The sequence below is a fragment of the Grus americana genome, chromosome Z, assembly GCF_028858705.1.
Source record: "Grus americana isolate bGruAme1 chromosome Z, bGruAme1.mat, whole genome shotgun sequence".
Taxonomy (NCBI): domain Eukaryota; kingdom Metazoa; phylum Chordata; class Aves; order Gruiformes; family Gruidae; genus Grus; species Grus americana.
This window is the reverse complement of record NC_072891.1, coordinates 85869528-85891795: the sequence shown is the minus strand read 5'-3', so window position 1 is coordinate 85891795 and position 22268 is coordinate 85869528. Positions and strand designations below refer to the sequence as shown.

Here is a 22268-nt window from a genome sequence, read left to right as displayed (position 1 = left end):
ATTTAGGTAGGGTTGCACACACACGTAGTTATGTTCTTCCATTAACTGCATATTATTTTAAAACAATTTACATTCCTACTGTACATGTATAGTGTCAGCTGACATCATCTGGGTTGATGCCTCAATTTGTTCAAAAAGAGGAGCTTGTGCACTGCACTGAACTTACTAAAATGTATTTGCAGTTAAACTTTAATGAAAATGGATTATTTGGGGGAGAAGGGATATTTAGCACTTCATATGGCCTTTTCTTATTATACTTTTAAGAATAAAATTCATTAAATACATTAAGGACATTTTTCACCTCAAAATTATATATTTTCTTTACAGTTCTTAAAACTTCAGCAAATTTTCTTTCTAAAAAAGGAAATCAAAGTCTCATTCTCCCTACACTGGCATGCAATTATAGTTTTAGATACTAGCCTACGTAGTGACAATAATTTTAATCCTATTTGGCAGAAGTCTTTTATTTAAAATGGTTGCTTTCTAAACTCGGATAATACACATTAATTTTTTTTCCCAGTGGTAACCAAATTCCTAAATATTTCATTTAATGATGTAATTCATCTAAAGGTATAAGTATCTATAATTAACCATGTTCATTTAATACTACGTGTTGACAAAAATCTTAAAGGACAGTGGTTTTGAGACCGTGTTTACCTGCAGTATGCTGTAAGTAAACAGGATGAAAATGTTTTTATTCAATGAAAAGCAGGTTTAGTCCTAATTCAGTGTTTACTTTATTGGAATAAAAGGATTAAGTTAAAATGACCAGACTTATGATTTGTACCTACTGGGAGGGCCACTGAAATTTATCCACCTAATCCCCTTATCAGTGTTGGGACAAATTACCAAAATATCTGGTCTTGAGAAGGCTGGAGCCTATTCATAGCTTGTAGTTTATTGACTTGCACACAGATTCCTCTGTCAAAGATGTGTGGAAAAAATGGTTCCTAATTGAAGCAGATTGGCACAGAGTCCCAACAGTAGTCCCTTTCACAGTGCTGTAATCTATTGGGTATGGTTGAATGAGGCACATCAGCACACCACAATAAAAGCCTTTGATAGTGTCCCAGGAGTCAAGGTGTATGAACAAGGCATTTAGTTTCATAGTCCTGAGAACAGGTTTCACAAGTTGAAACGATACATGCCAATCTTTTGTCAAGTTTAGAGTTGGTATTCATGACTGGGCTATCCATCAGGAACCTGAGTGGGCCACAGGCAGAGCGTGGTTGTTTTTCATGGAGGTCCTTTGTGCTCCTGATAAGGTCCTTTGATGATGGGAAGATACTTGTTTCAGTGCACTTCATTTTGAACTCGGTCATGTTCAGGAAATTCTGTTGCATCAATGTGATAGAAGTGTTTTACAGGCCACCATGTAATAAGTTTTAGAAGTTTTTATGTATTTCAGCATTAGTTGTAGTTATTGAATTGGGTTTCTGATGATAATGTAGCTGTAAAATGTGGTGACTTCATTTTGATAGAGTAGTTACACTTTCAATGGTTTACCTCATGTCTGTTAAGCATCAAACAAATATACCCATAATTCTAAATGAATGCAATTAAATATGGGGAAATAAGCTGTTCAAAATGACCTACTTATTTTGATGAAATTTTTCTTAGAAATTGTAGAGTCATAATTTTGGAAACAATTTATGATTTTTTTTTCTGACATTCAAAATGCTGCATTTCTGCTGTACTTACGTTCTTATGATTGTCCTTGCATTCTATAATTGCAGTTGATGCAGTTTTCATGTTCAGCTTGTTATTATTTAGTACTGTATTTTAAAGAAACAAAAGACCCAAAGCAAAACCTATCATAGATGATAAGTCTTGATGGCATTCTCAGAAAAAATATACTGTCTTTTGTGTTTGTTGTAGGTACCTTAAAAATAAAAGGAAAACTCAGACTACTGTTTATCTCTGAACTTAATTTAGTGTGATCATTTGCTTTTTATCCCCCCCTGGTTTTTTTTAAATGTCAGTTCAAACTAACAGACTGAGTCCCCAAAGATATGGATGACACTGATTTACTTTATTGCTGTTGATCAGAATGAGACAGCTAGTAGGAATTTAGGATACATTGCATAACATCTGTAAAAGAATAAAATATAAATCACTCAATAAAGGAGAAAATCCAGTAGAAAATCAAATAAATACTTCTTCCACATCCTGAAAGCAGTACCGCAGGCAGATTTAAATAACGAAGCATAGCCAGTGGGTGATATGCAGAATGGCCTTTCATCACTGATTTCTTGTTAAAAATTGATATGGGTTAGTAGTGTTTTAAGATTTTTTTTTATTTCATATTCAAAGCAGATTATATTTTTAATAAAAATATTTTCCTCCAAGAAGGTGACATTTCATGGAAAATTAATCTTTCCACACAGAAAAGTTCCACAGAAAAAAATGAAAAACTTTATTGAAGGGTTTGGTTGTTTTTTTTTGTTTTGGGGGGGTTTTGTTGCTTTGTTTTGTGGGATGTTTTTAATGGAGGTTTTTAAATTGCTGTTTTGGTGACGGCTTGTAATACACTTAAAGATTTGATTCGTTTTCCAGTTTCTTTTCTTCCCTCTCCTCTCATTCTCCTTTTCTCCTCTTCCTGTCCTCTTTTCTCTTGTCTTCTTTTGCCAAAACTAGTCAAGTTTGAAAATGTTAGAGAGCAGTTAAAGAAAAACAGCCATACTTCATCTCTATAACACAGAGAGGCGAGTGGCAGTATAATAGGCAAGCTTGTTGTTTGGTTGATGTCATGAAAATAGAAAGTAGTATGATCAAAAGTACAAAAGTATGTGACATTGGAATACCTGCAAAGAGCTGAGTCTCATATAATCTGGTAACTCTACAGAGATAAAAAGAACTAAATTTTAATTTGTGTAGAACCTTGCATCCCTTATCAGCTGTAAGAACATAAATGGAATAACTAATATACTCCAAAATAAAATTCAAATAGTAGCGAGAATCACTTTGCACTTCAATAAACCAAAACTGGCATCAGTCTTACTGTTGGCTCTGTGTGTATTAAACCTAGATCTGCCTAGGCCTAGTCAATACTATTTTTCTAACTGAAACTATATAAATAATTAAGCATTGCTTTTAAAAAAAAGTAGTTCTGAAATACTGAAAAGGTGTTTTGGGGGGAAAAGACATAGAGTTAGATTGTTTCTGGATTTTTCTTTTCTTTTGTTTTCATGTAAGTGTTCACACAAATAGAAGAAAAAAAAATTTTGGATATTCACTTGTTCTTGTGAATTTTGCAACCAAAATCCCTGTAATGACTGTGCCAGCCACATCTGATTTCATAAACAGGGTTATGAGTCTAGGTGAATGTTAAGGAGTAGTTCAGCTCCTTGAAAAAAACCTCTGCTTTCTTTCAAATAGTGTAATGGCAAAAATGAGAAAGAAAAGATCTGCTTTCTCAGCAGAACTGACTCTCTAATTCTTTTCAGCATTTTCTGTGATGTCAATGGGTCTTTAAGAAGCTGTTAATATATGTTATGTGTTATAAAACAACTGCTGATTGCTAAAGGAGCAAAATGACACATTCATCTTTGAGTATGGTAGTTGATTCAGTTTTTATTCTTGGCTTTAGCTAAATAACACCAAGGACCAAGTCTTAGGTTGGATGATGTCTTATTCACTATCTACTTTATTTAAAAGTACAAGATTGATTGAGAAGTGAGGGAGTACTTACTGTTACTGAGGATGGTACAGTCTGGCCTGAAGGAAATTTATTTTAGCTCTAACTTGACTATATTTAAATGTTAATCCTGGAAATTCAGGCCTTACTTTGTGAGAGTAATTTAATCTATGAGGAAGAAGGACTAATGTTACATTAATTTGAAGTAGGTTTTCTTTTTAAAATACAGAATATGTCAAATGTTTTTATCTCCAAGTCATGAACAAAATCCTGTGATTTTTGTTTTTTTAGCATTGAACAGTGTCTTAAAGACCTGCAATCAGAAGTAAATGAAATATGTACTGATGAAATACTACAAAGCACAACTGACTGCCTTCAGTGGCTAAACAACTGCAATTTTAGTTCTCTCAGACCTTCTTCTACACACCATGGAGAGCTGATGGAGTTCCTTCGGACCCTGGTAAAAATTGCTTACTAAAGACTTTAATATTTGGGAAAGTTGGTTATATGATGGGGGGGCAGGAATTTGAGGTTAATTAGTTTTCTTATTTCAGTCTTCACTGTGGTGAGGATAGTTCTGAAATTTTATTATAAGGCTTAGTACTGTTTTTATGTCCACAGCAGGGAGTTGTGTTTCCTTTTGATCGTGCCTTAAATAGACAAATGGGACAAAATCTTTCCACAGTACTCCCACATGTTCAGCACTGCTATGACCATTTTATAAAAAAATGTTGGTAAAAAAACCTCTGAAGTTATTGTCTACACGAGGCTGTTACTGTTACTGCTTGTTCTTCACTTTTATCAGTATGAATTTGACTTACCTGATACAGATTACTGTCTTCTCTGCATTATTTAGTCATTAACTTCCCTGTCTACTTTACCTGATTAGAAATGTGGGAGCTACATCCATTGTCCTAGCAACTTGTACAACTAAACATAACCAGAAATCAAATTTCATCTCAACGAAAAATTCCATCATTTCAGAAGACATTTTTATCCAAACTTTTTATTAAAATTTAACATTAGAACATATTTGTGGAAATGGAAGTCTGGAAAATTGAATTTCTAGTTAAGTGAAGAATGATACCTCAGTGTCAGTAAACGACAGCCTGCAAGTTTAAATATAAACTATATATATGTGTGTTTATGTTATGTACATACGTATGAGTGTCAAAACAAATAAACAGTATCCGGCGGATTGTTCTTTGTCACTTCCATATCATGGTTTAGTTGTAGGACATGAACACCTTTAGGCTAAGGTTGGCTATATTGGAAAACTGTGGAGGAGTATTTTCTCCTTTGGGACTATCTTCTGGCTAGAACTCAACCTTCATCAAATCACCTCTCAGTTTTTTAATTCTTAAAACTGATTGTTGATCTTTCGGTCACCCTTGAATCTACTGGATGTTAAGCTGTGTCAAATGAGGAAGTCATCTCTAGAAACACCAGGTCTTTAATGTTCACGTGGTGAAGAAGTGATTTTGTCCCCTTCTAACGGAGGTGACCAGTGTGAATTTTGCTGTTAATAAACTACTCAAGGGTGTCAGAGACTGCTACATGTCATACTTGATCTAGACAAAATGAGAGAATCCCTGAAAATGCTGACTTATGAAGTCTTTTGTTATTCCTCTTAGTCCAGTTAGGTCCTTACTTAAAGCCCTTCAGAAGAGGTCATGGCAATGATGACTTAGGTGTGTCCATTCCCTGCTTTCTTCCTTCTTCAAGGCCTATTCAAGCCATATACCTGAACACCAGGTGGCGGCATTTGTTTGGGAAACACCAAAATGTCCCCATCTCTGGAATACTTCGGGTATATCTTGCACAAAATGTACTTTCTAGCTCTTCAGCTTCCCAGGAGCTTGCTGACTGCATGACAGTTTGGCTGTGGGCTGTAGAGTCCAGGTAAGCCCTGAGAATGGCTCTGTGGCAGGCTGCTAAAGAAACAGCAAGGTGTGAGAAGCCTTACAGTCTCAAATCTGCACAGCTTATCAGGAATACTTCTGTGGAGCTCAGGAACTTGGACATCACTGTTTGCAGGCTCATGGCTTCTTAGCTAATCCAGCCTGTTGTGTAGATGAGACTACAGATGAAAAGTGTATATGCATTAGCATAAACCATCCATTTGTATGAAGTTACACTCACTAGATAATTTTTAGCTCCATAAACAGGTCTGCAGTAAACTGTTGTCAATAATATTCAGCATTAATGAGATTATTACGATCTGACCTTTCTTAAATGTGTATCTCCATCCATTGAACTAATTACTCACTTGACTTAATTTCTCACTTGCAAGCTTTTAATTATGTGTCATATAATACATCTTCAATAACAGTAACCATCCTTCTACTCCAGGACAATATCCCTATTCATTGTTCTCCCTTATTATCTGTGCTTATTTCATTAGGGATTTTGTTTATCTTTTAAGCTGCTGGAACAATTTTGTAAGTAGTGCAAAGTGTATGTGGTTTGGTTGAGGTGCTGTATTTGAGTTTATTGTTAGTGTGGTATTCTCATGGATTTGTGAACTCTCATGGAAATACTGAGAGGTTATTCATGAAGCCTGAGAATGTTAATTATCTGAAATTTCATCATTCTGTGTACTGTTTTGCAATTCTAAATATTTAAAAGCTGAATATGTACCTGAACACATCTTCATCAAATTCTATTCCTGCTAAACTAATGACAAAGTCTTTTTTTAACAAAATCTTCCCCTTACTGGATTTGTTTATTGATATGATAGGTAGTAGTCTACAGTAGGTAGTAGTCCAGTTGGTAGACTGCAAATGTTTTTCTGTATATTGTTGTCAGTAACTTTGTGTGCTCATAAAGGAACTTTTCATGCTTCTCTAAAAACTTCGGATACTTATTTGGATCTTTTTCTCTTGAATAGTTTTGGCATCATCTTTTGAAGTAATTTTACAGGTTAATTTTAAAATAGAAAAGCCTATGTCAATATAGGCAATGTTCAAAGAGACTTCATGACACTGTTTTCAGAGCTTCAAAGTTCACTTCAGGGGCTCTTTTTCTGAGTATCACCAAGTCTAAGATGGCATCTGCAAGTTCCCTGTTTTTAATGCTTCAGTTTAAGTGGGAAAGGGCTTGAAACAATACTTAGATTCTTAATGGCTTTCATGAATAAAAATGTTTCTGCTTAACCTTAAAAAATAGCACTAGGGATTTGCTTGGAAGACGTTTTGGATTCTTCATCCAAAGGTATCCATTACATTCACTGTTTTGACAGCTTCTCTTGTTTTGTTCATTTCAGAATACAGTATTTGAGCATGATTTATAAAAAAAAAAAAATACCAACCTTTAAACTTCAGAAGTCTACCTGTGGAGACTCAACTGCTCAACACAGTGGTTAGTGATTAGGGTTTCAGTTTACACAGTGAGACACATTCCTTTTGGGGCCACAAAACTGTATAGAATACTTCAACAGATAATAAAAGAAAATCAAATCAGCCTTATGTATGTGCATATTGATATGTACAATTTAAGATTTTAATTCGTTATACATATTTCTATCACATCCACGTGCTTTTATAGGATGATATTTGACTGAAAATTTCCTTTATTATTCTGTCTTCCGCATGTGTTTTGTGCTCGTAAGTAAAAAGATTCATAGGAAGCATTCTGGGAAAGAAAAAAAAAAAAGTATCATGGAAGAAAAATAGCTAGTCTATTATTTTTAAGACTTTCCTTTATGGGAAGCAATCGTGCTCTCTGTTTTTTGTTCAGAATTAGCTACTGTGGTAGCAAGTCTTTTATTTTTTAATTTTCATCATGGAGCACTCCAGAGTAGAGGGCAATAGGAAGGTTAAACTCTTGTTTTCTCCCATAAGAATGCAACAGGTTTGAATTGTCAAGAACAAAGAATAGGAGTTCTGATGCTGAACATTTTTGTGACTCAAAAGCATGAGGGGGGAAAAAAAAGCCCACTGAAGTTTTCATTCTAAATTTTGTCTTGTTTATATTTTTATAAATTATCTATTGATAAGGGCTTGCTACAGTAGAAAAATTGAACATTTGTATTTGGAAATTATTATATTTATGCAATACCATACCCAAATTTGATTTATTTCTCTGTCTTTCAAATAGGAAAAGAAGGAAAACTAATAATTTCCTCAAATGCTGTAGGTCAAATAAATCAGTAGTTCTGAAGGTGGAAGGTTGCCAACAGTTTCTTTAGCAGCCTTGCTTTATAGCATGGAGTAGAGCTGGAAGACACAGATAAAGGACATGACTGGAAAGAGCTACCCTTATGCAATAAGCCACAGGGCTTTTCTCCGGTGGAGAGAAGTGATAGGAGGTAGAGGAGCAAGTAAGAGGGTTTCTAGATCCTGATTCACCTGAGGCTTGCCTACTTGGTTCCTGAAACCTAGAAAAATCAAGAGTACTAAGAGTTTCACTCAGTTTTCTTGTAACCATGATGGGGAAATCTGTAGTCAGGTCTAGTGTAGCTGGAGGATTGAGAGCAGGTCTTTACAGATGAAAAACTGATGGGCCTAGGACTGTGGCCAAAGCCATCCTGCAGTAGGAAAAACATTGAGGATGTGGGAAATGCATTTATAACAGGCAAGTTTTTTTCTCTGAGAGAGGAAGCAGATTCTGGCATCCAGTGACCATGGAACTTTGGTGTTGTCTTCTACTCATATATTGGACACGCCTTTATGCAAATAATTTATCTCACACATAGTAAGGAAAGCTGCAGAGTGCTGTTTAAATTTGTGTCATTCTGGGCCAGGTAGAAAGCACTGAGCTGTAACAAGAGGACCTGGTATTTGCTGCATGTCCTCTTGAACTTGCAGCTGCTCTAAGATTGGAGATCCTAGCCCTGGACCAAAAGGAAGCTCTTCGGGCTCATGCATATGCATCCATGCAGTTTCACTTGCTTCGTTAACTGGCTTCCTTCTTCTCCAACCCATATAGCTGAGATGTATTTAGAGGTCACTATATTGTTAATGTATCAGTCTGCATCTTGGTTTGACGGGATACACAGGTTCTCATTCTCCTGCACTGTGTGATCTAAGCCTATTCAATTGTTAAGAAGTTTTCAATTTTAGTTCTTTAAGGGGGTCCTGGGAAGATCATTTTATCCTTAGAATGGCCTTTTTGATGGTTGCCTGCTGAGTCAGAACATAGAAAGCAGCAATGTTTCATATTATAAATTCCTGCCTTGGTTTTATAAGCAAAACCTGTCATTATCTGTGTAAATCTTGAGTAATTTTTCATACCATTATCTTTCAAAGATGTGTGTGTGGACCACAACAAACAGGCTGCCAAATCTTACCTAATGAGCTTTCCAAAGCTTTCTTTTGAATTGTGGGTTAGAATTGATTGAGAAAAGTGGTTAAGGATGTCAGAAAAACGGGAAGAGTTACTGCAGCAGGTAGACAAGGAGATGGATTGGTGCATAAATCCGTGGGAAAACAGGCTTTGTTATTTCTGTTGTTTATATAGCAATTTGTTTGAGTCTGTTATTTGCTGGTAAGATAATTAGCATCGGAAACAATTGGTACTCTAGCATAAAGCTGTTCATTTTGTTAATCAGAATTAACAAAACATTTCTAAAATACTGTCTGGTTTACCTTTGTTAGCAAAGCTTGCTGAAGAATGAGCAAAATCAAGAAGAAATGATACTTCACTTCCTTCTGGATCTCTCTAGTCAGTGTGGTGTCTCATTTCCCTGTACTCCAAGTGGGATGTCTTTTGAGTTTACATCTTCCCTTCATGCCATTGAGGATGATTCAACGATGGATGTGAAATCTCTTTGGGATGATGTGAGATTGCATCTTCGACGTTTTTTAGTAAATAGACTGCAAAGTCAAGAAGAAGCAAATACTAATGCTTTACAACAACAAATGGAATTTAAAACTCAGTGCATACAGCAACTTTTGTTTCTTTATCCTGAATCAGAAGTCTTAACGAAGTATCAAAATATGCAGAATAAACTGGTTAGTGATCTTCTACAGAACTGTATTTTGTCTAGTTGTGGTGAAACAAATTTTGATAAGGTGGTTCATGGTTACCAAAGTTCCATACCCACATTGTGCACAATGATAAAAGAGGATTTGTATATACTAAGTGGAACTATCGACCCTTCTTCCTCATTGAAGTTTATTAATGAAACTTATTTGGATACCATCACTGAAGAAATGACAGTGATTCTTGAAAGACTTTGCGAGCTGCAGTTCAAAGAAAATGCTCTACATATAGTTAAGGCAAACAAGATTTCAAAGAAGCATAGAGGAACAGTTCATGCTGTGGGTTAGTAGCCTTATTTTATGTTCATTTAGTGAGATACTATTTTAATATACTTCTTTTTTTTCAATATGCTTGATTATTTCCTATGAAGAGAGAGGCCTGAGATTAATAATTACAGCTTTATATTTTAACCATATTACTGCAGTTGAATTACAGGCTGTGTCAGAATTGTGATGAAAAGGGTTTTAAAGTAAGGGAGAGTATCTTCTGTTTATGTGTATAGAAACCCCATTATAATTCACTGGATAAGTGTCATGTCATAATCATTTTTTTCAGTCTAACTTATTCCAACTACTGAAATATATAATAGAATAAGAACAATTTAATCCAGATTTAAAAAACCACAAACTCTTCAGTCTGCTGCCCCCACTTTTTTCAAATTGTCAGAAGTTGAAAGGAGATTACAGGAAAGTCCATGCAATAATATGACCATGAATTAGACACAGATTCATACATCAGAGCTGACCCAAAAAATTACTATGCAGATTCCAATTTAAAAAAAAAAAAATTATTTACGTTTTCTAGGCTTGTGAAAGTGTGGTAAGTTAGACTTAATGCTACCTGGTCGTTTCTTCTTGTTCTAAGGAATTTAAAGCACGAAAGGAATTTGTTATTGTTGTGGTATTTTCTGTACTTTCTTTTTACAGTTGGTGAGTCTGACATGCTAATTTCCAAAGGCAGGAATCAGAGCTTTAGAAAAAAATCATACAGAATGGAAACTTTCATAACATAATTGCATGATTGTATGTAATTGCTTTTTCAATGCAGAGTTTTGAGCACTCCTCTGTGCAAGAGCAGTTTGTTTAAAACATAGCCTTCCGTAAAGGTGAAGTAGTTTGCAGACAGAAAATACTAAAATTTTAGAATCATGTGAAAAATAAAGAAACAGATCTTTCGGTTGTACAACAAACACAAAGGATGAGTGAGGTGATGATTTGCCAGGTCTATGCAGAACAAAATTATACTCTTGTGAGTTTTAAAATCAATGTGCATGTTAATGTAAGTCAACTAGAAATTCTGCTGGAAGAAATGCAGAAATAATTTTTCAACAGGAGCTGAAATATGGAGGAATATGTGGAACATATGAAAGGGAAGGGAAGGGAAAAGGCATTCAGACAAATAATATGAAAGTATGAGAAGTTCAACGTAAAGCTGATATATTAGTGAGATGGGGTGTTAGTGGGCAACAAGAAGTAGTGTCAGAATAATATTGAGTTATGAAATAAATGACAAGAAATGTATCTTTGAGTTACATAGTGAGATGGCAGTCAGTGAAAGGATTCACTGACAAAAAAATGACTGGTAGGGAACTGGAAGTTCATAACTTCATTTTTCTTTCAATCTCGAAACAGCTCACAAAAATGGGGAAGTTCAGTTATCTCCATTTTACACCTAAGACGTGGAGATTAAACTGACCATAAGGGTAGCTCTCTGAAAAAAGTACACATTGACTCTTCTATATTACAATAAAGAAGAGAACAGTCCTTTGAAAATCTATTAAGATAGTAATTCCTCTCCTTAAATTTTCTTTGCCACAAGATGTCTCTTTACGTGGTTTTGTGCCAGCACATCTATCAGGACAGATTTACGGTGCACAGTTCTATTGTATATTCCAAAGGACAGAGGAAGATTAAAATCTACAAAGTAAATCTTGGGACCTGCTTGAAACTTTTAAAACGTTTCACAGAACCATACAATCACAGACTGGTTTAGGTTGGAAGGGACCTCAAAGATCATCTAGTTCCACTCCCCTGCCATGGGCAGGGACCCCCTCCACCAGCCCAGCTTGCCCAAAGCCCCATCCAGCCTGGCCTTGACCACTGCCAGGGAGCCAGGGGCAGCCACAGCTTCTCTGGGCACCCTGTGCCAGGGCCTCAGCACCCTCACAGGGAAGGATTTCTGCCTCACATCCCATCTCCATCTCCCCTCCTGCAGCTTCAGGCCATTCCCCTTGGCCTGGCACTCCCTGCCCTTGGCACCAGCCCCTCTCCAGCTTTCCTGGAGCCCCTGCAGGGACTGGAAGGGGCTCTAAGGTCTCCACGCAGCCTTCTCTTCTCCAGGCTGAACCACCCCAACTCTCTCAGCCTGAGGTCTCCAGAGCAGAGGTGCTCCAGCCCTCGCAGCATCTCCGTGGCCTCCTCTGCACTCTCTCCAACAGCTCCATGTCCTTCTTGTGCTGGGGACCCCCGAGCTGGACGCAGCACTGCAGGGGGGTCTCAGCAGAGCAGAGCAGAGGGGCAGAATCCCCTCCCTCGACCTGCTGCTCACGCTGCTGGACACGCAGCCCAGGACACGGTTGGCTTTCTGGGCTGCCAGCGCTCATTGATGGGTCATGTTGAGCTTCTCATCAGTCAGTACCCGCCAAGTCCTTCTCCTCAGGGCTGCTCTCCATCCATTCTCCACCCAGCCTGTAGCTGTGCTTGGGATTGCCCTGACCCATGTGCAGGACCTTGCACTTGGCCTTGTTGAACTTCATGCAGTTCTCACAGGCCCACCTCTCCAGCCTGTCCAGGTCCCTCTGGGTGGCATCCCTTCCCTCCAGCGTGTCAACACACCACACAGCTTGGTATTGTAATTTGCTGCAATTAATTTTAAAAAGTAATCTCTGTATTTCATAAATCCCACAGAATATTTTTATTCAAAACATATTAAAGGTCAGATTTGCAGGCACAGGAGCTGTCCCCCTGGCACCCATAAAATGTGTTTAGCAGTGCTGTTTCTTAATGTCATATAATCCTCGGAATTGCTTCCTTCACAGTGGCTGTCACGCTCATGTCTTCATCTCTTCACTGTATAGTACTTCATATAATTTCACTTCCAGAGGTTGGTATGGGAGGCAAGCATTGATTCACCAGCAGTCTCTCTCACTAGTTTTCTGCAGAGCCATCTGGTCTAGATGTTCTGCGGTTGTAGACTGGAGGCAGCCAAACAATAAAGCGACTGTAGTGAGGTCAGCAGGCCAGAGTAAAATGGGAGGTCAGAGTTGTGAAGTTACATGGGGTATTTCTTTTCATTTTGTGGACGTGTCATAGCCCATTATTTGGTGCTCTTCATCAACTCTAGGAAGACTTGTATTATTACCAAAACAATTATTATTGAATAGTTAATTGTATGTGAGCTTTTCTGGAAAGAGATTTCTGTCTTCTAAACGTTTGAATATACTAGATGTACCACTCTAAGTCAGAAAAAGACATTTTTCCCTTGGAATTAAAGTGTTCGCAAGGCAGTTCACACTGCAATAACTATTCTGGACAAAATTCTACGGAATAACTATTTTGTGAGGTTTATAATGGTAGACAGGTTCTTAGTGTCAAGTGGCTTTTCCTGCTTGGAACTCTTATTGAATTCTGATACATTTGCTGCCCTCCCACAATTGAGAGTGGAAATCTGTATTTACACATAGGTTAAGTTAAAAGGCAACTTTAATAGGTTGCCTTTACAGTGATACCCAGTTTGCTCAGTACCAAAAAAAAAAAAAAAAAGCATGCTGGAGTATGGGGGGAAGGGGAGAAAGAGAAGGAGAGGTTTTTTTCCTCAGCTGGAAGACAGTTACACCAATATGTTTCTTAGGTTTTGATGCATGTTGCCTCTGCCCTCTGGGAACCACCAAACCAGCACATTTCAGAACAGCAAAATAATTTAATCTAGGGCATTCAATTGGGACTGTAATCCCAGAGGTGAAAAAAAGAGTTGTGTTTACTTAGTCCACCCTCAGGGAAATGTGGTTTTTGGTTTGTTTGGTTGGGTTTTTTTTCCTAAGAATTGCTGTAATTGATCCTACTATATAGGAGAGGAAAAAATAACAGAAAATAATGAAACAATGCTAGAACCTCAGTAAACTTTATATAGATGACCTACTTCTGTCAGGAAAATATAGGCAGTCTATAACAAGCTTTAACAGAGTTATAAATCTTTAAAATATTTCATATATAACAATCTGTGAAGTAAGGAATTAACGTTTTTGTTTTCATACTGTATTAGAACAGTTATTTGTCAAGTACTGTAGTGAGATTGTATCCATTTATCAGGATTGAGGATGAGCATGGTTTGAGAGAGAAGCTGGCAAAATGGTGAAAAGAGGCAGATTCTCTGGAACTTGGCATCTTTGATTGCCAACTCTAGTGGAGGCAGGTGGGTTTATAATACAACTCGATCCTGTTCCCAGTTGGATCGGTGACTCTTATGACCTTTAACAGTGCAGGATTCAGCTGTTAATGTTTGGACTACCTTATTGTAATAGATCTTTATCTGGCATGGGTTGTAATTTCTCCGTGTACTCTCAGCACATCATTGATGTTACCAATCTGCTAAAATAACAACCAAGGAATGTTTCCCAACCCCCTGCCCCCAAATATTTTCTGATGGAATTTTGTGAGATGTTGTTTCAGCCTTTCTATCATATTAATCATATAAGTCTTTTAAAAGTTTGTGTAATATTACACTATTTAAAAAAATGCTAAAAACATTATGTTTCTGTTAATATATTTAACATGTAAAGAACCATGCAGACAGCTGGTTTTCAGCTTATCTCTTACAATTTTTGCTTCAATTTCCAGTGTGATATTTCTCAGAAATTATTTGCACTAAGTCTATTAAATGTGGATTGTACTTTTACCTTTTGAGCCTTTTTCATGTTCCTTTGTTTACAAAAATATTAAGCTAGTTTAATCAGGCATTACTGACCTATCTTAATCCTTCATCTCTTTTAGATGAAGAAACAGCTACTCTTATAAGTGATAAAACATCAGCCAAAGAAACTTAAAACCCATGAAATTGTACACATTTTATGTATTAGTGGAAGGTTTTCTCTGGGTTTATTTATGTATTTTTTTATATTTTTACCAAGAGTATAAATACATGCATGGACTAATTAGCCTATCTTTTAATTTCCTATGGTGAAAACTAAACAGAGTTTAGCTCTTTGAGTTGGTGTGGGGGGGAGTTGACATATTCAAATTCATTGGCTTAATATTTTCATTTAGTCACAAACTTGCCAGAAACCCTTAAATAGGCTCTCAAATCTAATGGCATTTGCGAGTACAATGTATTTTTAGTATATTTATATAGTTAATAACTTCAACACCTTTAAATCTGAGACAATACATAGTGTGTTCATCAAAATCAGTAGCTGATTATTTTAAAGAAAATATTATTGCAAAATGGAGGTAAACTGAAATGATGCAGATTTGACTAAGTACATTTGTAGCTACAAAGTAATTAAATCACCTTTGCTGATTTATTTTAATATTCATATTTTACAGTTTTAGCCCAGTATACCATCCTTATACTTAGGTGTCCAGCAGACTTCCTTTTTCTTTTTTTTTTCCTCCAAATATGACCAACTTCCATTCTATTCTAAGATATATTAAAATAATATACACTAAAGAGATATTAAAAGGCAAACTGTGATTTAAATTATGATATTTTTAATTTACTATCTTTGAATATGCATGAATTCCTAAGGAATATGTTGTGTTCATGGAAAACCCAATGTGAATATGGCGTATATCTAAACTTGAATAGAAGGACTGAATATTGTTTGGAGGAGGTGCATTTGTGCAGTGGAGTTGAGAGCAGGAAGAGAAACAGGCTTTGGAGTAACTTGTTGAAATGAAGGTAACTTTGGGGCATTAAATGAAAGTACTTGGTAAGGAAAATCTATTTTGAGATCACTTATCCTTGTGTTCCCAGCAATTTGCTATCCAGATAACTTGAAATACAAGTTCTGGATTTTGCATATTTGACTTAAATTTGATTTCTCCTCTACATTCATGTACACATGGCTTTATTTCCCCTAGTTTATAATTTCCTCCCTTTGAAATAAAGAACCTTAGTTTCAGACTTGCTTTTATCCTCACATTTAATTTAAATTCAATTGGTTTGTGATCTCTTGAGCCACCATTATTGCCTACAACCAATCTTGTATGAACTTTGTCTTATCTATCAAAAATATGCCTAAAATAGCATTGATACCTGCTGGTTTAGTGACTGCATGATTAAAAAAACAGTTATTCATGTCTGGGAATAATTAGGACTCAATAACTTTAGTATAATTTATTCTCCCATTTATATCTGGAAATTAAAGAATCCCAGAGTTGGCTTCATGTAATTAATATTTATGTCTTTGCACCTTTTTTGAGATTTCTGTCCAGGTTATAATCTATGGGAGATAATTTACAATATTTATGTTGTAGTTACAATTGCTTTTCCATCATGTTTTCTTGTCTGTAGTCCATTGTTGAAATCTGGCTTTATAGAAGTATTAGGAGGCGAGGAGAAGTGTCTCAGTCACTTGGCTTACTACTGTTCTGTCCTAGAAAGTCCTGTTGTGTCTTTCTGAAGTGCTGGTAAGGCATGCTAACGGGAAGTAGCCCATATGGATTACAGGTTATAGTATCCAGTATGGCATTCTGTCTCAACAGATCAAGTTCATTATAGTGCCCAGATCTTTGCATTAACACAAGCAAGTTTTCAGTTATATCTATAATGTCTCACAAAAGGCCAAATGTTTTAGAAATATAAAATTTTAAAACTTAATTATGGATGTTTATTTAAAGGATTTTTTTTTTTATTAATTTAAGCTTTAAATTATTTCAAGACCTACACACCTATTTTACTGACTTTCAGACATTATAAAGACAAAAATAAAGGAATGATAGCAGAAACTGGATTTTCACCCTCTTTGCTTCCTTGCATGTCCTTCTCTTTTTTCTTACTCCAGCAGTCCCACAATAACCTGCTCATCCCTTCTGATGGACATGCTGGTTTTGTTTCTGTTTCTGCGTGACAGCAGTAGCTGATGTACTTCCATTATATTTCAGCCTGCTTGGCATCTCCTCCTGTCTTCTCTTTCTGCTCTATCACTCTGCAGAGTGCCTGGTAACATTGCTTTTATAGCAACAGAGCTTTAGGAGCCTGTATAAAGCAAGATACGGAGCAGCTGCTGGAGAGAATGGTACCTGTATGGAAATGCACTTTGCAACTGCTGACTCCTTGAGCTGCACTGCACATGGTGATGTACGGCACAGTCTTCCCCATATCTTACACAGGTGGAGTGAAAAATCCTAAAGTTTCCATGCACAAAAGATGGGGAAGTAACATGTACCATGTAAAACCGTAGCATTTCTCTCTTATGCATATAATAACCTTCACAGAAAACATGAGGACATCAGTGAAAATGACATGGGTACTGCATATGGATTGAGTAAAAATGCAGATGTCATCATTAGATTTTTTACTTTGTAAATACCAGAGATTCCTAATTTTGCATTATGAACTGATCAATATTGAGATATTCAATAGTTTTAATTGTCACCTATTTAAAATAATGGAGCAAACAGTGTTGATGGGAATTTATAATAGGAAGTTAAAATTGAAAATCAGTGGACATACAGATACGATGCAGATTTCTGCAGTTGTCTTAGTTCCTTGGGAAGCCTATAAAATTGTGACAGCCAAAACAAGATCCTATTACTCAGGGGAAACAAAATAAATGTCTTTGCATTTAATATAGGAAATAATGTGTTTCATAGCCTCTTTGTCACATATTATTTATTTCTTATCCTTGCGACTATTGTATTTGATTTCTACTGCACAATTATATTAAATGGAAATATGAGTAGTACTGAGGAGAAAATAAAACCATCTGTTTGAACACACAGAGTTGAAGTTTTAATAAAAAAGAGGTACTCTTTTAAAGGCCATATGAACTTAATACCCTAGGACCACAAATGTGTTTCTAGTGGGAGAATGACATTTTCGTAAAGATTACAAAAGCATTAAGCTTGTTACTTTTTAAGCTTATAGTAGGGGGTAAGATAACAGTATCTAAGTTACTGAAATGTCAATTGAACTGACAGAATTTCAAAGCTGGTAGCATGCCTGAATACCTTCCTTCTTTTCAGAGCAGTTGCTTGAAATTACTTATTAAGCCCATAATATGAAGATGGGCCGTGAAATCTCAGTATTGATTCTTCATCATATTGAAAAGATGCCTGTTCCAAAATTTTAATATCTTGTTGTTTATTTAATAAGATAAGTAAACACTAACTTTACTTTTCAAATTGTTTATATATTTTTAAGTATGACATTCTTGATGTTCTTTTGGGTTATATTTTTTTAGACTGTTGTGTCTTAAGGAAGTTCTTCCACTTCATCTTTTCCAACACCAATTCAACTCTGTTTTCTGAATTCTGTAGAGGTTGCAAGGCATGATTCCATTCTTGGTATTTTTTTTGCTTTTAAAATGCCCACAATTAGCAAACACTAACTAATTATCTTCTGTCTTGCTCTCTCAGCACACCTGCGTGTTCTTCCTCAGCATGAAGAGAGCATTTAACTCACTATGGTCTCTAATTATTGCATTCTCCTCCCAAGTTTAAAAGATGAAAGTGTTTTACTCTCCAGTCTGATACTTTGTGAGTGGTCAGAGGTCAATTTGAGATTTATATACTGCAGTATTCTGTTTAATAATAAAAAGTGGCAAAATCTGAGGGAGAATTACTAAGCTAGGTTCTCTTTTACTTCAGAATATAGGCAAGTATGAAGAAAAGTCTGTAGAACTATGGCAGATAAGAGAAGACTTCAAAAATGTCTTTTAAAGAGGCTCCTGCAGTATTGATTGAAAAGAAAGTTGTTACAGAAGTCTTTTCAATATCTGCATCTACCATCATATAATCACAAGTTAATTAGATGGTCCCGGCTGTGATTTTTGTCAAGACAGAGAACCTCTTCTGTCACAAAATGTGTATTCAGAGACCAAATTTAACTTTAACAGCGCAAGATTATTTTAGTCACAATGGTTTGTTTTGCAAAAAAATTATGTGTGTTTAAATTGGGGGTGTGCCACATCCACAAGATGGATGTTACATGCTAAGTTAGAACATGAATCTCCATCTCACTGTGCCTTAGGCTTAGAAATTTTAACCCCCCCTCCATCTTCAATCAAGGGGCTACTGAGTTTTTGAAAAACAGAGCTTTCAGTCATTTTATAATACTTTTTGCTACATTTGCTGAATATAGCAAGGCAATGGTCTGTCTGATCTAGAGAGAATAAGGGTGGTTATAACCCAGTCCAACTTCTTAGTTAGCAATCTAACAGTCAGTGCTCTGGAGACTTTTAATACCCCTAAACGTTGGGGACTGTCTGGAATTGGATCGATTACTGGTCTCTGACTTTCAAGAAGAGCTTCCTTATCTTCAGTAGCTTCATGCACTGATCATCCTAAGATCCAAATCTTTGTCTTTAAGTACAAGGGACGGTGTACTGACTTGCTGTTGATGTTCTAGGAAAGTCCAGCAATTTCTGAAATTAGGTGTTCTCTTACACACAGTACTATCAGCTCATCTGTAAAGAGGTGTTTTAAGAGTATAGTCTCAGCTCAGTGAGTAGGAACCTATATGTGTACATCCATGCTGACATATGACTAATCCTTCATTTCCAACACAGAGAATATTTCAGCCTTTCTACAAAATATTTGTTAAAAAGTTGTGAATTTCCAAACTTACTTCTCTAGAAGTTCTTAAACAGCAGTGCCTGCCCTTTTTTTCTGTATGCCTGGACTTATTTCTGATTTTTATATTCCTCGTAAAAGTAATCATGAGAACTTTGTGGTGACTTTGCTTAACTAGAGTTTTGAAATATAAAGAGGTAGGAAGCAGAAATATGAGTATTGACTCCAGCTTTATAAGTAATTTTTTGAGTGTTTTCTCTTATTAGAACAAAAGCTGTCACTATCTGTGTCTGTTATATCTTGGAAATTCCAAGGAGTAAGAGAAGCAAAAGTGTCAGAGGCACTTTAATCTATTATTTAAGGAAATAAATAATATCATGCGTAGACTACACAAAGGAATGATGAACAGTTGATAGAAATTCCTGATTGGTTGAAAGTTCCTAACAATCTAATTTTAATAGAGTGGGTCTGATGTAATGAACCAATCTGCAAGACATCCAGCCATTCCACTGTGACTGGAAATGCAGAGGATACAAATGAAGGTAGCAGACATTTTTATATTTGCAGACATTAAAGAAATTGCAATCAGATTAAAATAAGTATGTTAATTACTGTGTTTTCAAATACAATTTACAATTGTCTTTTATCAGTCAACTGTTTTAAATGGTTTACAGGGAAACATAAGCAAGGCCTATCAAAGGTGGAACTCGTGAGAAAGTTTGACAGACCTGGCAGTACTTAATTTCTCTTTCAGCAAAGAACGAGGATCAACTTCTTAGAGTTCTTCAAGAACTATTTTTCAAAATAGGTGCTATCTCCAGTTTACTAAAGGTTCCCTCACTTTTTGTGCTTTCTGTCTGTGAGTGTGAAGACTTCAAGGAATGCAATGACTCCCTCAGCCCACAGTGTAGGCAAGAAAATTAAAAAAATGTGCGTGGAACCAGTTTTGGTCATTGGTAAGGCCAGAATATGGTTTCGGTCCTACTGAGAAATATTGCAGAGAGTAGCATTTTGTCATAGGATAATTCTTGTGGTTTTCTGAAGAGGACTGTTTGTTTACAGTCACTACTTCAGAAGAAATTGTCAATTATAAACGGCAGCTAAAGAAACCCCCCATAAATGCTATAAAAAATGGCAAATATAGTCTATCTACAGTTTCCTGACTGTTTTAATTGAAGGGAAGTTTAAAGAATGTCTGCTATTAACAGTAATTATCAGAAAATTATTTGATACCAGCTGCTAAATTCCTTAAGTGGACCCATCATTAATTAGTTTTAATTCAGAGACTAATTAATTTGTTTACATTTGAATTCTTTAAAATGTCATTGTATACCAGAAATTGCAGTGTATAACTGGAATATCTTGCAATTTATTAGAGGATGTGTGTGTTTTTGAAAATGAAGGAGCAGATTGAGTCTCTGGTTTCGGAGCAAGCTGGGATAGGTGTCTGTATAGAAAGTAGTTTTATTAAACATTACTACAGACCATCCGAGGGAGAATTTGTCCAACAGAGTTGTAAAGTAGCTATATGCTGTTGAGGAGTCAGATTGGTGAGATGATTTGTTCAAGATTACTACATAAATTTGGTGTCAGAGCATGATCAGATGGTTTTGCTCTCCAACTTGTGTTTCTAGTGCTGGTCTATCCTTTCATCAGTTGGCTGGTGAACATGATTTCAAGTAGAGATTTAATTTTGACAGACCTATACACTCTGTGTTGACAAAGGACTTAAGCATTTGGTAGCAAACATCTAGCAACCTGATATGGAATCAACCTTCACGATGAGGTGAAAACTGATCTCATTTAACAAGGAAGACATTATGGAGCAGATTTGATTAAAATTTCATGTATAGTGAATCTCTTTCAAAAGATTAGTGTACTCTTCAGTGAGGTTGTTTAGTAGGTGGCAGTGACATATCTCTTTCTATGACAGACACACTCTCTTGATTAAATATATGCAAATTTATACATGCTTACCATGTTTATACATAAGTTGAGATCCCTTGCTTCATGGCGTTTTTTTGACACATGCACAGTATGGATGTATAATATAAGCACTTACCAAAGTCACAAGTTAACGGTGATGTCTAAGAAGAGAATGTTTGCTATCTTTAGATCTGTGACCTTTTTTTTTTTTAACAAAAAAGGGACAGAAATAAGCTGAGATGTAGACTGTTTGCATAAGCTGCTTTATCAGGTTCTCCTGGCACCCCTGGGTTTCACTGGAACTAACAGGGAGCTGCAAGGCAAGACAGGTGTTTAAAAAAACCTTAAACACTCGGATAACAGTTTGCATCCATGTGGTTTCCTCTGCTGCACTGATAGTTCTTTATGGGTCTGTCAGTTTCAATCAGCAGAGAGTACATGTGATCAGTATATCTGATAAACTTGTCAATGCCTTTTTAAAGCAGGATTCCCCAACCTATTCTATTCAACTCTCCTCCCCCCTTCCCTTTTTCATCATTTCAAGTAGAATCTTGATAAGACAGAGGTATGTCACAGGCAGCTGCGTATTGCTAGCTCAGGCTACAACTAATTTGTGCAGGAAAAAATTAAATCAGGAGGTAAATTATTTCATGATTGCTCATTCCCAACAGAGTTGGGCATCATTCTGAAGAAAATATCAAATAATTGGTTTCAGGCCATGTCAGACACATGCAATTCCCTTCACTAATGGCTATGTGAGGTAGCACTAGGCCTCAGGGGTCACTGAAGAACTGAAAATAGCTTAGTGCCAGGCACAGCAATAGAGAGACAGAGCACATAGGAAATGAAGTGGCAATAAGTGCAATCTATAGGGGAAATGTGCTTCGCTTGGAGTTTAATATATTGGCTTAGAATCTGGCAGCAAGCCATGCAACAATTGTTTACCGTTTTGTCAGCATCTGCATCTGTTCTGTTTTGTAAACGGCACT

At 36.2% G+C, this 22268-nt stretch overlaps 1 protein-coding gene across 1 annotated transcript in view; it reads left to right on the top strand.

Moving 5' to 3' along the window:
• Positions 1-22268, top strand: part of KIAA0825 (KIAA0825 ortholog) — a 252939-nt gene that overhangs the window by 41927 nt on the left and 188744 nt on the right. Inside the window, exons 6-7 of the mRNA XM_054809637.1 lie at positions 3929-4097; positions 9235-9904. Coding sequence (XP_054665612.1) covers positions 3929-4097; positions 9235-9904 — 839 coding nt within the window. The remainder of the gene's footprint in view (positions 1-3928; positions 4098-9234; positions 9905-22268) is intronic.